Here is a 17,803-nt window from a genome sequence, read left to right on the forward strand (position 1 = left end):
GAAATACTGTAATCAGAATCAGAGTGTGTACCATATCAGAGAGTCTACCATACTACATGACCTAGCAAACAGATCAACATGGTTCTTTAAGGTAATGGTCCAATGTTCAAGGTGAGAGTAAGCGTCCTTGATTCATTCCTGATATCAGATTTTCACTCTGTGATTTCATCTCAACCAATACTTGACTTTTGACACGCTGTTCCCTCAACTAGTCCGATCCAGTGAACTACAAACAAATAAGTAGCTTTAAAATCATTCACAATTAAATCTAAATTGCACTCTGAGATCAGCTGAGAAAAATAAAATCAGCCTTGTTTCAAGTAATGCAATTGTGTGTATAATCATGCACGCTTCTTGATAAACAGTTGATCTTAATCTCTTGGCATAGTGGTAAGAGGTGCTCATCAGCAATAGATACTGCTCTTATTGTTCATAATAGTTTTTTTTTTTTAATTGGAGGTAGAAAAGGACAGAATCAGAAAGAAATGCGTAAGGCACTCCTTAATATAATTAAGTTTTTTTTCCCCCCTAGGTAGGCCTAGATAATTTAGGCAAACAGCAGTAGCCTTGGTCCAACGTAACACAATATCGTGACTGTCTGTGATTCCTTATTGGTGGAATGATTTACCGAATTTTGTCTTTGTTCTATCAATAGTTTTTTTTAAAGTTTTTTTTTATTTGTTTACCTCATGTCTTACTCGTATTACTTAAACTACTTCTTCTTACAGTCACAGCTGTTTATGGTTATTGTTATTGTTATTATTATTATTATTATTATTATTATTATTATTATTATTATTATGTTAATAATTAATAATGAATATTTTAGCCTATCACTAGTATTTGTATTTTTATGTCGGCTATATGACTATTTAAAAAAAAAATGTATGAATGTTTATTGTTATGATTGTATGTCGCTTTGGACAAAACCCTCTGCAAAAGAACATAACCATAATGAAGATGGAGTGGTGCAGGACTGTAACTGAACAATAAATGTAGTCCCTGTCAATAATTCACAGTTCACTATTTTTAATACATTACAGCCAGACATCATAGATAAGCCTAACCTGTAGAATAACAGCAAGTAAATATATTTTGTGTCATTCCTGATGGAGGATTTTTTAGTTTTTTTCTCTCTTGTTATCAATGTAGTACTAAATGTAAGCTGGGGGATTTGACAAATAGAAAAGTTAAATGGCAAGCTGTGGATGAGGATGACAAATGGTCTCTGTGCCATACCACCACCAGTACCATCATAACCATCACAACGTCAGAATTAAGCGCATTTTGATTCCTCCTAACTGGAAGCTGGAGTTACTTTTTGCTCAACATTGTTAGTTTCCCTTGACAACCGTCTGTCAACCGGTCCCAACAATCCATCATGTTCCAGCCAGCAGGTTAATGATTACATCCAACAACAGAGTGTCTCTCATTGGTGGACCATGCATCAGGCCAGATATGAATGATCCCCGTCATCCATCTGATTGCTCACAAGCCCAAGTGACGCTAAACTGGGTGGGTACAGGTGTCTAGGTGTCTACAGGCTCATCTTCCACACTTCCTGCACTCGTTTGAAACAGGAGGCAGAAGGGGACATCTCTCGCCTACGCTAGGCTTCCTAACCCCTCTCGCGCCCCTGTTCTTTTCGGCTCTGTCGGTCGTAACACTCCAGCTGTGTCCAGCTTGGCTGGAATCATCTTTATTGTTTTAGTATTATTATTTAAAAGAAAACAAAAATCAGTATGGCTGACATGAAGAGTTGGACTCTCACGTTGGCTTTGTTTACATGTGTTGCTTTTCTGGTAAGGAGCTGCTTTTCTATTATCAATTGGTGCTTTTTCGTGTTGTTTGCTTTAACGGGAAAATACTTCTGGAATCTGTTTTTATAGTTACTTCCAGACTGCCCTGTGTGAGTAACAGTGTTGTGTAAGAAAATTACTTGCTCCTAGGTCTGTGTTCTGCTTTCAAGGAGTCTGCTTAGAGACTCCATTGAAATGGACAATTTAACAGCAAACAATACAATGAAAACAATAATACATTTAATTATGAGGGGGAGTGTTTTTTTTTTGTAAACACAGCACAGACTGTGTCTAGAGTCAACAGACATACCTTAAACACTGTGTGTGTTGTTAGGTGCCAAAGGGCAGGTCAATTGATCGTGTCTAACTCACAGTTGTCTAGTTCAGTAACTGCATACCAGAGAGCAAAATTCCAGAGTGGTGAAAACAGCTTGCAACATGCAACAACTGTGGTTTCCATGGACTGCTTATTCACGGTCATTATTTATCATCTGTAGGAAATAAATAGCAAAACAACCAATACTCTGACTATTTATTTAGAGATTTTAATTTAGTTTGACACCTCTTATCATAACCTTTAAAAATTATTTAGACAGAAGCCAGCTAAATGGGGGCTGAAAGTTGACACAGCTGTTATCATCAATTTAACGACTCTCGGTAGAACAGCTTATCAACCCTGCTTGTACATAGATCCACAGAAGAGCTAATCCTTATTTATGCCTGGATGGCAAAGTTCAAGGTTAGGCAGTGAAAGAGATGGTAAAAGACTTATCATTAGAACGAAAGATATTTCTAGGATTTTTTAATACTGGTGCTCAGACCATGAGATCAAATGTCTACTAAAGCATTGATGCTCATACAGGACATTGGCATGACCATAATATTATATGGTGTTGCTATAGTATTTAAGTTAGATGGTAAATATCTCTGTAAGAAAGGTATAGTGCACAGTGGCCTGCTGGTGCACTATATGGAAGCTTGATGGTGTTTTAAGCCGTCAACTTGAAGGTCATCGAGTACTGTTGGTACAAAAAACCCCCGAAAACAATCGGTTTTGCCTAGCTCGAGTTGCTGAAGCCAGCCAGGCAGAAACAGTGCTACATTCTGGGGGCATGAACATGGGGGCTCATGGACATGACCCAGAGTGTGGCGCTGTATGAAATGTATATTGAATTGGGATTACTGATGACTATAGTTTTTGCTATACGTAGCGTGCTTATGATGTGATCATGACAGAGTTCAAGTAACACTTTCCAGCAAACTGTCAGCGCAGTAGTTCCAGAGGAGAATTTCCTTTTGAAAATGGCTTTTTTTCTCTAACAAAAAAAAAGAACTCTTATGGAGAGATTACTATGTTCTGACCTGTTTCTCCAAAAAACCCTGTGGTGGAAATAAGGATGAACATAATAGATTGACAAGAAATCTTAATAAATCTAACAGAATTGAATATGAAAAAAAATACCAAAATTTTATATTGATGTTTAATTGAGCTCAATTTTGTCTATGAGACATTAAGATACACAAAGGAGAGATCTCATTTCAAACTTTCCTTTCCTCTGGTGCTTCGTTTCCTCTCCAGGTCACTACAGAGGCCCAGCATGCACCTGGCTACTGTTCCTTCTATGAGGAGTGTGGGAGAAACCCATCCGTTGAGTCACCGCTGATCGAACCCATCATCCCCTGCTTGAACTACAGCCCGGCCCGGCCACTGCAGGGTGCCCACTACACGAAACTGATACAGGTGTGCCCCATGCTGGACCAGGGTGTGGGGAAGACCAAGGCCTGCTGCTCCATAAACCAGCTCAACTCCTTACAAAAGAGCCTGCAGCTGTCCAAGGCCGTGCTGAACCGCTGCCCGTCCTGTGCGGAAAACTTCGCCCACATCCACTGCATCAACACCTGCAGCCCCGACCAGAGCCAGATAGTCAACATCACGCAGGTGATGAACATGACGATCACGACGACGCCTGCCCCCAGCACTAACGGAACGGCGGTGAACGAGACGCGGGAGGTGGTGTTGGGATACCAGTCGTTCATATCCAATACGTTCGCCGAAGCCGCCTTCCAGTCGTGCAAGAACGTACGCATCCCGGCCACCGGCGGTTACGCCATCGCTACCATGTGTGGCCGCTACGGTTCGGCCCTCTGCACGGCGCAACGCTGGTATGACTTTCAGGGAGACTCCAGCAACGGGCTGGCACCGCTCAAAGTCGATTTCAACCTGGTGCCCGAAGGCCAACCGGCACCACCGGGTATGGTGGTGTACTCGGGCCGGGCGCTCGGCTGCAACGAGAACACGACGACCGGTGGCCAGGCCTGCTCGTGCCAGGACTGCAAGGAGTCCTGTCCAGCTTTGCCCCCGCTGCCTGAGCCTGCCAAGCCCTTCGCCGTCGGGCAGTTGGACGGCGTGCTGGTCATCTGCATCATCGTCTTCAGCTGTCTCTCCGCTGTCTTCCTGGGCTTCCTGATCTTCAAGTTCAAGAGACAGCACTCAAAGAGGAAGGACTCTGAGAAGGGTGGCCACAAGAAAGATAGAAACGGCAACACAGTGAGTGAGGCACACCCCATCATCGATCCCAAGGACATTTCGTGCACAGACAGGAACAGTCTGGCCACCCAGGAGTTCCTGGGCTCCTTCTTCCGGGCCTGGGGCATAATGATGGCTGAAAACCCCGTCAAGGTGCTGCTGGCGTGCCTGGTGGTGGTGGTGGTGTTCGCCATCGGGCTGTACAAGATTGAGCTGACCACTGACCCAGTGCAGCTGTGGTCGTCGCCCATCAGCCGCGCCCGCCGCGAAAAGGACTTCCATGACCAACACTTCGATCCCTTCTTCCGCACGAACCAGCTCATCCTGACTGCGCCTCAACGCCCTAGTCATATGTATGACTCCCTGGTTTTTGGAATGCAGAACTTCAGTGGCATCCTCTCTAAAGGTCAGTGGCAATGATTACAGAGATCATTATTAAATCACACATTACTTGTCAACGAGCTGACTCTTTTATCCAGAATTAGCAACAGGGTACAACTCAGGGGAACAAGTCCACCACTCTCATGACCTCACTTAAAACGTTTGAACTAATGATAACCATTAGCCCACCACTATCATGAACTCAGTTAAAACATTTCTCAGATTTCTGAAAAAGCTTTTTTATTTTTATTTAGTCAAAAACACTGATTTTTATTTAGCCAAAAACACAGTTTTTTTTTTTGTGGGAAGAGACAAACCCTGTTTCTGTGCTTGTACTACTACACCTCTTACTGTACCTGCTGTAGAAACCTATTATCTCTCCTCCACCACCGATAACTGTTCCATAAATAAGACAGATTTACATTTACAATTGATAAGATAAGATAAGAACAATAAATATGATGGTTACTCTTATTCCTCTTAAAACTCTCAAGAGTTCCTCCTAATAAAAGGGACTTTTTCTCTGCTACTGTCGCCTAAGTGCGTGTTCTAGGCCATCTTGATCTCTGTAAAGCACCTTGAGACAATGTCTTCATTGACACAAGGAATAAATCCCACTCACTTTACTTTACAATGTCAAATGTTACTTGCGCTATAGCTACCAGCATCCTATGCAGAGACTAAGACCAGTCCAAAATTAAAGGCTTTTTTCAATGGAGACTTGCACTGAAGGTTTTGTGTAGTCTAGGGTGAGACTTAATCAATGTACAAGAAAAAAACGGATAAACGTGAAATTAATTAATAACCATCATTATTTTTGCTGGTTGATCCATCTATCCTTCAGACCTCATCGAGCAAGTCCTGGAGCTCCAGCAGAGGATCCAGGCCATAGAGTTCTTCTCGGAGGACCTCCAGCGCAACGTGAGCCTGAAGGACGTCTGCTTCGCCCCTCTGAACCCCAGCAACCCCAGCATCACCGACTGCGCCGTCAACAGTCTGCCCCAGTACTTCCAGAACAGCGTGGAGAACCTGGACGCTAAGGCCAACATGACACAGCTGGGCGTGACCAAGGAAGTGGACTGGAGGGATCACTTCATCTACTGCGTGAAGTACGTTAACAGGAGGGTGGATCTATGGCACATATGATATGCAATGCAAAATATTTAGAGCTACAATTAAAACAATGTACTGTACTGTATCAAATAGAAATAAAAACACATTCCATCAAAAAACGTCAAATGTCAACAACACTTATCAAATCTATTGTTGAGGTGCTGGACATTCATGTAACATTAATTAATCAATAATTTTCCCAAATCCAGCTCTCCCTTGTCCTTCAAAGACATCACTGCTTTGGGGATGAGCTGTATGGCAGACTACGGAGGCCCGGTATTCCCCTTCCTGGCTGTGGGAGGATATAAAGGTAATAAACAGAGAAGAGATCACCCATGATATCAGAAATAGCTCAGCTGAAAATAAACATTTTGGCCCTATATGTGCAGTAGGATACTAACCGTCATTGTACTAAGTTTTAGTTGGTTTCATACCTGCATTCTGTGTAATGACAATGCCGTTGAATCTAAATCAATTTAGTCCAATTATTCCTGTGAAGTTATTACTATTTTTTCACAAAATAAATTAGATGGCGGTGGTTCTTTTTCAGCAGTGTAATCCAATGCTAGATTGTCGCTACCGTTACAAGGGCTCTGACCAGTTCCTGTGTGCTTCCCACCTTTTACAGGTCAGGACTTTACTCAAGCTGAAGCCTTGATCATGACATTCTCTCTGAACAACTACCCTCGGGACGACCCCAAGTTTAAGGTGGTGCTTGAGTGGGAGCAACGCTTCCTGGACATCATCCAGGCTTACCAGATTGACCCCCAAGTTAACTTCACCTTCGCTTACATGGCTGAAGTAAGCAAAGTTACTCTAAAGCTTTGTAGTCAAGGAGGATAACTGGCAAATGTTATGGATAATTGGCAAATATGTTGTTCATTAATGTTTGAATTGTAATTTATATTAATCTACAGCATAATATAAAATCAGTCAGTTCATCAATGTTAACTGTAAGCACCTCTGGGCTAGATGACACATAGTAAATAAATTGGCTGTACTAAATTGTGAAAATAAACAGACACACAAAAAAACAGGTTTTCCTCAGATGTTTGACTACAGTGCAGATAAATATCCTGATATTAGTTTTAACATTGAACAACATTGTCAGAAGTGTTTCATGTGGACCTTGTTTTCCCTCAGAGGTCCCTGGAGGACGAGATCAACAGGACCACAGCGGAGGACATCCCCATCTTCATGATCAGCTATGGCGTCATCTTCCTCTACATCGCTCTGGCCCTGGGGGATTACTCCTCATGCAAACGCATACTGGTGAGTGAGTCAGAGGTATGCAGGGCCAGATCAGGGCCACACCTAGGCCAGATTTGGGGCAGAGTCGTCTTTGTGTCTGAGTGTGTGTGTGCGTGTGTGTGTGTGTGTGTGTGTGTTTAAAGGAGGGTGGGACATTTCAAACGGGAAATCCCTGATATTGAGAGAGAGAGAGAGAGAGAGAGAGAGAGAAAGAGAATGATTATGGTTCCTCTAATGAGTCAGGTTGATTAGCAAGTCACTTCAGGAAAATACCAGGAACATTTCCTAGTTCATGACAGACAAAATGTTAGCCTAAGATAAGAGAGTGGACTTCCTCAATGAAGTTCTAACAAATGGAAAAAATGGATGAAATGACGAGGAGAGTGAATAATTACTAATTAGTCATTAATTGAGTACACTATTTGATTCCAATGCTAAATATCTGTCTCACCCTCTTGCTATGTCTCTCTTACCCCCTTCTCTCCCTCTCGGTCTCTCACCCTTTCTCTTTCCCCCTTCTCCAGGTGGACTCTAGGCTGCTGGTGGGCCTGGGCGGGATCCTGGTGGTGGGCTGCTCCGTGCTGGCCTCCATGGGCTTCTACGCCTGGATCGGCATCCCCTCCTCCCTGGTCATCCTGCAGGTGGTGCCCTTCCTGGTGCTGGCCGTGGGCGCCGACAACATCTTCATCCTTGTCTTGGAGTATCAGGTAGGACTCTGTCTCCATGTGATCTTATTGTATGTCCTAAGGGAAGTGGCACAGTAGGGAGATAGAGGAAGACTTGGCCAGTAAATTAGACTGATGAGTCACGATTATGTGGTCACCCTGTGCATAAAAAAACATTATATATCAAATAAATAAAGACTTACTTACTTACTTATGTAACATAGAATGTAGGTTATAGGTTGTAGGTTAGGATATACAGAAGACACTAGGCACATTTCATGATGAATGTTTTGTTTGGTGTTAAATAAGCCACTAATAATGCATTGTTTAATGTATTGTGGTGTATGTGTTATCAATTACTAAAGGAATTTATTAAAGGAATACATGCAACTGATGGCATGCACCTTTCTGTTTTTCATATGGATGTGTGTTTAACCTCAGCTTTGTACATGTGCATGTAGAAGGAAGTGTAATATATATAATATATATTAATCATTAATACATTATCATTTTACCGTTTGTCAGTATGCATTATCAATACATGCCAGTGATGGCATGCAACTTTCTGTTATTTTATATGGAAGGGTGGCCACAGGTTTGATTCAGTGCCTTAAAGGGACACCAGGGAACGTTTTCGTGTTAATTACTCTTCGTAAGTCGGTATATTAGTCAGAGGGCCTATTTGGTTTCTGTGGGATTGAAATGTTAATTTTTGGAGAGTGGTTGGACTGTCTTTAAAGGTCATTGAACATGGAGAAAAATTATGTCTCCATTTTTTTAACCTGTTTTAACCCTATTTTTGTGAAATTGTATATTTCACTATAATTAACACCATACATTTCGCCTAAATCACTAGCTATGTTGAATAAAGTTCACAAAACAGTTATTTTCTTATTTTCAACAGTATGATTGTATGTCAGTATTATGATTGTATGTCAAACAATTAGAGATAAGATCAATAACCAATCAGTTTCACCAAATACACATACTCCATTGCTGAAAGATAGCAAAAACACAGATGAGACCTCAAACAACATTTAATTCATTTACATATACACAACATATTAGATCTCACCTCAACAATTTCCTCATCAAAATCTACAACTAGTCTACTAAACCCTATTTGTACTCACCGTCTTAAGACTGGTCTCCCCTTCCTGGATAATGTTTTGCTCTAGATTATAAATAATTCTATCAGGGCACGTACCGCAGTCGTTTAAGACATCTGTTATTAAGCCCTCCCTTAAAAAACCTAGCCTTGTATCGATACTGGTCCTTCTGGACCTCAGCGCTGCCTTTGACACCATAGACCATGACATACTACTTAGGCTTGAAAATTTGATAGGCATCAAAGACTCAGCACTCGCTTGGTTTAGATCATACCTTCCTAACCGTCAACAATTTGTACAGGTCCATAATAAACCATCTACCCAGATTATGGTAAAAGTGCCTCAAGGCTACTGGGGCCCCCTGTTGTTTAGCAGATGATGCATAACTATACCTCTCCATAAAACCTGTTGAATTAACCCCGTTAGCCAAACTTGACACATGTATAAGAGATATAAAGACATGGATGACAAATAATTTCCTGCTTTTGAACTCAGATAAAACAGAAGTCATGGTTTTAGGTTCTAAAAAGATGAAGGATATCCTATCCACATCACAGGCTACATATAGTGATCTTCCACTGACCTCATCCACAAGTGTTAAAAACCTGGGAGTTATAATTGACCAGGACCTAACACTAAAACAGATCAGCAAAACTTAATTTTACCATTTAAGGAACATTTCAAAGATAAGGAAGTCCTTATCCTTACCAGATGCCGAGAAATTAATGTTTTGTCTTCTCAAGGATAGACTATTGCAATGCTATTGCAATGCTATTATGCTGGCTGTTATAATACCTGTCTAAAGAGCTTACAGCTTATACAAAATGCAGCTGCTCACACACACAAAAAATATGAACATATTTCCCCCATCCTAGCATCTTTACACTGGCTACCTGTTAAAAGTCATTGACTTCAAAATATTACTTATAGTTCTTGGTTGGTGACCTGCATTGAAAGAGGACACCTCATGAAGACGCTCTTTTGTCTGCTTCTGACAGAAGAAGCACTTATCTATGCTGGCAGCAGCTACTGCTGAACAAGTGTACAAAGTCCCTCTAGATGGACTTGATGCAGTTGCAGGTGTTGCTGCAGGTTCAGAAGATGGTCTACCACGTCTTTTCTGAAGACACTGAGTCCTGCCTGCTTCATATGATTTCTAGTAGCGAATCTTAGCATGCTGCAGATGATCACTGTTACAGGTGGATTTGTAGCAGTTCCTGTGCCAAACTGCTTTGTTCTGTTGTAAAATAACTGCACTGTAACAATGTAATCGTTGGCTGATCTGTGATCCCCATCTCCATACTCTCTCATGGACAAAAACAATATGTCTCTAGTGATGGGTCATTCACCAGTCCACACATATCTGCCACTAGATACATAGCCCAAAATCTGTTTCTTTTAGAATATGTGTGCCATCACCTGACTGAAGACACACCTCAGAATATAACCTAACTAGACTGTGCCAACATGAACTATGAAAATGTGCTTGCTCAAATGTAGAAGGCTATGTGGTCACTAATATCACCAAGCATGAAAAACAGAGCACTGTGCTTATTCGATATTCTAAATTCTATCACTGCCAGCTATCATCAGCCAACTGTCATTGGTAGTCAGGGATGGATTACTGCACAGGCCTACTGGGCCCAAGCCCAGGGGCCCAAGGAGTCAGGGAGCCCAAGCCATTGCCTCAATATCAACACATAGGCTATGAATCTGATTGAACTAAAGTATTGGCCATCCCCAAAATGCACCAGAATACAGGAAACCACATCAAATACATTTTAAAAAATGTCCCCCACAACAATTAGTGGGGGGCCCTTAATACATCTGGGCCCAGGGGCCTGAAAGTTTATAATCCGTCCATGCTGGTATCTCTCTTTCTCTTTCTTACACACACACACACACACACACACACACACACACACACACACACCTGTCTGTTTGTCTATCTGATCCTTTATCCTTTCTTTTCTTCACACTTACATAGGCGACGGAAGGCCTTACAGACTTCAGCTGGTACTATATAAACGTCTTTTCAATTTGATTCAACAGAGATCGCTGCACTTTGTGCTCTGAATGGATGTAGACAAGAACTGACAGAGCAGGCTAGGCCTACACTCAAGCACACTAATAGGCATGAATTGATAGCATTGATATTGAAGTATTATTTTTATAAGTGGACAATTTTGAGAATTTTAGGCCAATTTCTTGTTAAAGAGATCAATCATCAGCCTAAAAATGTTTTATAATGTTGTATTGTTTATGTGGCCCACTTTTGCACACTACCTTGTAGAATATCTTTGCTTTTTGGCACCAAACCCTATGCTATAATACCAGCAATGTGAGGTTTATGGACAAAACACCAAATTTGACCTTTTCTGAATTTGACCTTTGATTTGGGTCCTTCAAAACCTTCAAAAAAAATGGAGACATGCTTTTTTTTTACTCTTAAGAACCCCTAGAACAAAGATATAATACTCTCCAAAAATTAACATGCGAATCCCACAAGCCCCCAAATTAGACACATACTGTAGGCCCCCCTACTATATGGTTAAATGACTCATTACAGGCCGAATGAAGACTCTCGCCCGCCCCTACTGCCTGTAGGAAGAATATCCCGCTTCCAAGTTCAGTGTATCGTACCCGCCGACCAAGATCAGTTTACATCCTGTATACAGCACAAAGGCAGGTTAACGAAACGCTAGCGATTGTTGCAAAAGTGTGTATAATGGCAGAGCCAGCGAAGAAGCAGCGAAAACCCTTGACGGAAGATGCAAAGAAAAGGAAAAGAGCTTCAGACCGAGCGAGGGGGAGTTTCGTAGAGAAAAAGCATCAGGCTTGCCTGGTGTCCCTTTAACTCATGAAATCAAAAGTGTTTTTTGATTATATGACATTATATTCCACTCACTATTCTGCTCTATTCTGCAGATGTATGTATACGTTGTTAAAAAGTGTTTCGTTCTCTCTCACACGCACATTTCTAGAGGGACACGCGGCAGGTGGGCGAGTCGAGACAGAAGCAGATCGGTCGCGTCCTGGGGAACGTGGCTCCCAGCATGCTCCTCTGCAGCCTCTCCGAGTCCATCTGCTTCTTCATGGGTGAGTACGAGATGTGGATCGCCACGTCGTCGACACATAGACAGACGTCCTCATGTTTCTCATTGAACACGGTTCCTACTGTAAGAAACACCTGCAGTTAAATATCACATATATTGTTGTATGTACACAAAGTAGATTCATGCACTCTAATCACATCCTGTGAAAAAACATCAGATTTACATTACAGTGTGAATAAGTAATGAACTTTGGGCTGTAAATATGTGGACAGTGAATCCTTAAGTATCTATTTAAAAAGAAACATGCATTGTATGAATTAAGTTTCTATTACCTATATCACAGATTTACCCTAAAGTCGATTTCTTCTCTCTTTCTTGTGTCTTCAGGTGCTCTGAGCACGATGCCAGCGGTCAGGTCGTTCGCCCTGTACGCCGCGCTGGCGGTCCTCATGGACTTCATGCTGCAGATGACAGCGTTCGTGGCTCTGCTCTCGCTGGACGTACGTCGTCAGGATGCCTCGCGCTGCGAGGTGGCCTGCTGCGTCACCGTGTCCACTCCGCGGTCTACAAAGCCCAACCAGGGCATCCTGCTACCCTTCATGAAGAAATTCTACGCCCCTGTGCTGCTTCACCCCGTCACCAGGATATTGGTGGTACGTAGCACTTGCAGGTGGTCCTATGGCTAATCTGGACACACTACATAACCCAGTCAAGTCATCTTCAACTTCCAAACTGGAACCAGCTACTGAGTGTGTGTGTGTGTGTGGACCATTTTTCTGCTCAGATGATCTAGCCTTTTTCATACATATTCTCTCTCTCTCTCTCTCTTTCTCTCTCTCTCTCTCCTCAGATGGTGGTGTTCATGTTTATGTTCTGCTCCTGTATATTCCTCATGTTCCATGTGAAAGTGGGTCTTGACCAAGAGTTGTCCATGCCAACGGTACACCTCCTACACCTCCTCTATGACATCACCAGCCTACAAGGGCCTTTGTGTGCAAGCTATTAGTAGTCAAGCCATGCCAAGTCAAATGTATTTATATCACACATTTTAGTATAAAAGTAGTTGAATCAAAGTGCTTTCCAATCAAGATAAACCATTTGATAATAGAAAATGTAAATGCAGATAGAATAAAAAACAAAGTAATACAAAATGCAGGAACAGGAATATGAGTAGAAATACAAAATCTAAAAGGAATAAAGACAAAACGTATAATAAGCATATAGTCATAACCCATATGTTTGGTACTTGGTTACACAGAACTCCTACATGCTGGAATACTTCAAATACCTGTACAAGTACCTGGAGGTCGGCGTGCCGACGTACTTTGTGACGACGAAAGGGTTCAACTTCACCAGTGTAACAGGCATGAACGCTGTGTGCTCGAGTGTGGGTTGTGATCCGTTCTCCTTGACTCAGAAGATTCAGTATGCCACAGAGTTTCCTGACAGGTGAGCGTCCTCTAGAGGGAGCAGACGTAACTTATCCCTGATCTGATGGACATATCTACCCTTTTGCAAGGGAAATACCTATGTCTCTCTACCCATGCTCAATTCCACACACTGTTGGAATCATTGTAAAAATTGCTTATTGATTGAGAATGCCTGCTATTGGGTGGCAAACTCTTTAAGTATTAAAGTATTAAGTACACACAACTCTTCAACTCATAAATACATGTATTACTTTAGCAGAGTGAATAAATATAAATGATTCATAATCAAGGCCCATAGTTCCTGGTGGTATGTGGTGGCCAAAGATATGGGTTTAACTTTTTTTACTAAATGTGCTTATTTGCAATTTAACATTTTTATTGACCATACAAAACACCAAACCAAACCTCTGAACTACCTCTGAATCCCTGCATAATTCTCATTAATATTAACATGGAAAATCACTTTTCTTTTAAAAATCTTTTCTGTATCATAATAAGTATTTTAATCCACCAGCAGCATGTTTATTTACATATCGCTTCAGACTCTCGCTTCACAGTGAATTGGGAATCTCGCTAACCACCACCAATGTGTAGCACCCACCAATATGGGGTTGGAGGCTTCTTTTTTTCAGCTTAATGTTCTTGCCCCTGGCCTTCACCTGCTATCCTCCACCTTTATCTTGTCTTTCATTATCACCCCCCCCCCCCCCCCCCCCCCCCACCCACACACACACACACATACACACTTACCACACTTGATAAGAGCAGACACTGCAGCCGGCTCAGGATCGCATCTTACATGCTCTTGGCCCGCATCTCACCCGCATTTCACCCGCATTTCACCCGTATCTGGTGGGGATCAGTTCTCAAGTCCACTACTATCTGGGCTTTTCCTTTTGTCCTTGAAGGGCAGCCAATCATCTACATTATCGCTTATCGGTGCTAGAGCTGTCCAAAGCGAGCAGAGTGCAGAGTTAATGGTTGAAGGGCCTTGCATCAAATAGAGCGGCTCTGGGTGGGGTGAGAGACAGAGAGAGAAATTCAGAGGAATTCCGTCAGCATGTTTAGCCCCAGTTATGTAAGCCGGGGATCTGTTTGTGCCTAATGAGCCCGATTACGGATTGCAGTAACACAGTCTGGGATGTGAGAAAAAGGTGGCACGAATCACAATTTGAGTTGTAAAAAAACTGAGAGTAACACAGGTTGATGAGTGGTAGCTTTTGTTGTAAACAAACCACACAGGCTAGATAAGATATTATCATTGCACACTATTTGTGTTTGTGTTGAGTCTAGAAATGCATTCTTGAAATGCACATATATGCACCATCAAGTGAAGAGGCCAAACAACTTGGAAGCAACATGGAAAATAGAATGCCTTTCCCTTATGCAATGTACATGTTTATAACCCAGCTTTTAACTTTTGTCTTAGATCCTACCTCGCCATCCCAGCATCCTCGTGGGTGGATGACTTCATAGATTGGCTCAATCCTGGTTCTAAATGCTGTCGACTCTACACCAGTGGACCTAACAAAAACAAATTCTGTCCGGCTTCAGAGAGTATGTATTCAAATCAACAGCATTCAGCATGTGTACTACCAATCTCTTAGGAGACCTAGCAAATATATATACTATATATATATACAAATATATATACAGTTCTGAAACTGCTTATACTATATGTGTACTACCAATCTCTTAGGAGACCTAGCAAACCTAGCTAACTTTCCACATTAGAGTTGTAAACATGACCACTTTCTTAAAAACAACACTTTAGAATAGATCAGCACAGTTAACATAACGAAAGTCATTTTGCTTTGAGTTAACGAATGTCAATGTGTAACGTCAAGTTACACATAAAATATATTTTTTTATTTACAGTGTACACAGGTAACACTATAGTTCATAAATCTAGAGTTAGGGTTACATTTATATAAACTCAGAGTGATGTCTTGTAGTTAGCAAAATGCTACTGTAATGCAAACCACAACAATATACCCAGTTCATGTACTTTTACCTCTTTGAGACTTCTCTGCTGAATGAGAAGCTGAGGGAGGCTGCACATTAATAACTGGTACTCCAGGAGTCCCCTGACAGAGTTTGTTTTCCTAACTTGGCCAATTGCTGGTTTGAAAACTGCTCCTGCATATTTAAGCATTAATGCTTCAGCAACATGACCTGTGGGATATAAAGTGTAAATCTTGGCTGGATATGTTTCCTGACCCTCTGGTCTTCTCCTTGTGACGACAGCTCAGGACATCTGCAGGCGCAAATGTATTTTGTTCCCACCACTCGATGGCGTGCTAAGACCCACCGTGGCACAGTTCGAGCGCTACCTGCCTGACTTCCTCAACAACCGGCCTGACCTGCAGTGCCCCAAAGGGTAAGCCACCACTGTTCCCAGGCAACCGCAGAATTTGAATTTGACCAAACAAAGTTTTGGGGATTGAATTCAGGGACTGTACCTTTAACGTGATAAATAAAGCTGCTTTCATGATGAGGATTTTTCTCTCTCTTCTTGCCAGCGGGTTGGGAGCGTATGACAAAGCAGTGGTCAGAGACGCAAATGGAGAAATCATAGGTGAGAATCGGCAGCATGTGAATCACACTACACCCTTATGAGATTATGAAATGACTCACCGAATCACACAATGCCAGAGGCCCATCAAGTCAAGTCAAGTCAAGTCAAGTCGGCTTTTATTGTCAATTTCTTTACATGCACTGGTCATACAAAGAATTGAAATTTCGTTTCTTACTTTCCCATGCAGACATAGACATGCTTTAAATACAGACATAGACATACTATGGACATAGCCATAGACAATAAACATTAAATTAAAGTGCAAGACTGAAATATAGAACATGTATGTATCAAAATAGAAATATAGGACATATATTAAAAAAAAAAATAGAGGTAGTTGTGTTGTATATTTCTATAGTCTTAACAGTTACATAAAGTTTAAACTTGTGCTTGTGTGACCTGTATATTTACATTGATATGCAGTATGCAGTAATTCAAGTATATCAGGCTTGATGTGAAGCAGCAACACGTTTGGCTGCGCAGTCACAGTGCAGTTCCACATGGCGGTGTTGGGGGGGGGGGGGGGGGGGGGTTTGGTAGACAGGATCCTAGTTTCCTAGGTTCCTGGTTGGCTGGTGGGTGGGGGGGGCTGTCAGTGATGGGAGAGTGGGTAGAGTGTTCAGCATCCTGATTGCTTGGTGGATGAAGCTATTGGCCCATTATAGAACGATGTAGAATTAACATGTGGAATGTGATCAATATCGCCATCAATAGTTAATAACATCAGTGTGAGTGGGCTAACTGACCTCTTCTCTTCCCTCTCCTCTCATCTTCTTTTCTTTTCTCTTTACCTCCCTCCCTCTTTCTCTCCATCCCTTCTGTGTCTTTCCAAATGTCTTCATTGCTGCAGCAACTCGGTTTATGGCGTACCACACAACGGTGACCAACTCCCAGGAGTTCACGGCATCACTGAAGCGAGCGCGAGAGCTCGCCCTCAACATCACCAAAACCATGCGCCAAATCCCCGGCACATCACCCGACTTCGAGGTCTTCCCTTACACGTGAGTTTGATGCTCCTCCTTTACACATCAAAGCTTTAGTTTGACAGGCGTAGTCCTGCCTGGCAGTGTCCTTTTTTTTTCCAACAATTCCTTGTTCGTCCATCTTGTGCTCTCCTGTCCAACATCTTTTCCTGTCCGCCATTCTACTTCCTGCTTGTTCTCTTCTTTCTTTCTTTTCTCTTCTTCTTTTGCTCCCTGATAATTGTAGTCTCTGTTCTTCTCTTTTTCGGCCTCCTCTGTCTTTACTCAAAGTCAAATCTCATCTCATCTTACATGTCATCAGGGGGAGTGAGTGAGTCAGTTAACATACTGTAAGCGTTCGATAAAGCATTAGCCTTTGCAGTCACCTTTACAGGTACAGTCACAGTGTATCTCTACTAACTGGGAACTCCCTTAAATCACTGACTCACTATCAACTAACAGCACACAGAGTCAGTCATCACTGACTAACAAACTGGAGATTTTTCACAGCCAACAGTTATAGCAGCCAGGCAGCTACAGTGCTACACTCTGGGGGCATGATGTTAAAGATGCCCCCAGTGTAGCACTGTAGCTGCCTGGCTATTTTAGATGTTGGCTGCAGCAACTCGAGCTAGGTAGCGCCATTTATTTTATTCTTTGTTAATTTTATTTTGTACCGACAGTACTCAGTGACCTCGAACAAACAGGGATCTATGTGAAAAATCGCTTTGTGAAAGAACTTCTCCTTTAAATGATGGAATTGCGCCATTCCTTTTTTAGGCCAAAATGGAAATGTTTCCAAAAGTGATGATCTGATTATATACCATCTGTTCCCACAGTGGTATATCATGCCTAGATTTCATGAGTATCATATCTTTTTTTCTGAAACCGAAAAGCTGATATTCTTCTGATGTACCATCGGATCCTACTAA

General features: G+C 42.0%; 1 protein-coding gene and 1 long non-coding RNA gene across 3 annotated transcripts in view; one reads left to right on the top strand and one right to left on the bottom strand.

The window, feature by feature from the left end:
* The first annotated feature begins 1,551 nt into the window (after positions 1-1,551).
* The window catches only part of npc1l1 (NPC1-like 1), a 20,421-nt gene continuing 4,169 nt past the window's right edge, over positions 1,552-17,803 (top strand). The window contains exons 1-15 of the mRNA XM_042100939.1: positions 1,552-1,802; positions 3,379-4,732; positions 5,552-5,816; positions 6,030-6,130; positions 6,449-6,621; positions 6,964-7,092; positions 7,596-7,778; positions 11,830-11,944; positions 12,289-12,554; positions 12,752-12,841; positions 13,160-13,350; positions 14,761-14,888; positions 15,579-15,711; positions 15,854-15,909; positions 16,760-16,910. Of these exons, the coding sequence (XP_041956873.1) occupies positions 1,743-1,802; positions 3,379-4,732; positions 5,552-5,816; positions 6,030-6,130; positions 6,449-6,621; positions 6,964-7,092; positions 7,596-7,778; positions 11,830-11,944; positions 12,289-12,554; positions 12,752-12,841; positions 13,160-13,350; positions 14,761-14,888; positions 15,579-15,711; positions 15,854-15,909; positions 16,760-16,910 (3,395 nt within the window). The 5' untranslated portion in view covers positions 1,552-1,742. The remainder of the gene's footprint in view (positions 1,803-3,378; positions 4,733-5,551; positions 5,817-6,029; positions 6,131-6,448; positions 6,622-6,963; positions 7,093-7,595; positions 7,779-11,829; positions 11,945-12,288; positions 12,555-12,751; positions 12,842-13,159; positions 13,351-14,760; positions 14,889-15,578; positions 15,712-15,853; positions 15,910-16,759; positions 16,911-17,803) is intronic.
* LOC121715333 lies at positions 5,810-12,364 on the bottom strand. 2 transcript variants are annotated; one of them, XR_006033582.1, is made up of 5 exons: positions 12,234-12,364; positions 11,822-12,022; positions 7,572-7,814; positions 6,949-7,243; positions 5,810-6,112 (listed from the first exon to the last, which is right to left on the bottom strand). It is a non-coding gene; the product is annotated as an uncharacterized LOC121715333 (long non-coding RNA). The 2 variants fall into 2 exon arrangements; XR_006033583.1 differs by having other exon boundaries at positions 7,545-7,814.

Source organism: Alosa sapidissima, chromosome 8 (assembly GCF_018492685.1).
Source record: "Alosa sapidissima isolate fAloSap1 chromosome 8, fAloSap1.pri, whole genome shotgun sequence".
NCBI classification, from domain to species: Eukaryota; Metazoa; Chordata; class Actinopteri; order Clupeiformes; family Clupeidae; genus Alosa; species Alosa sapidissima.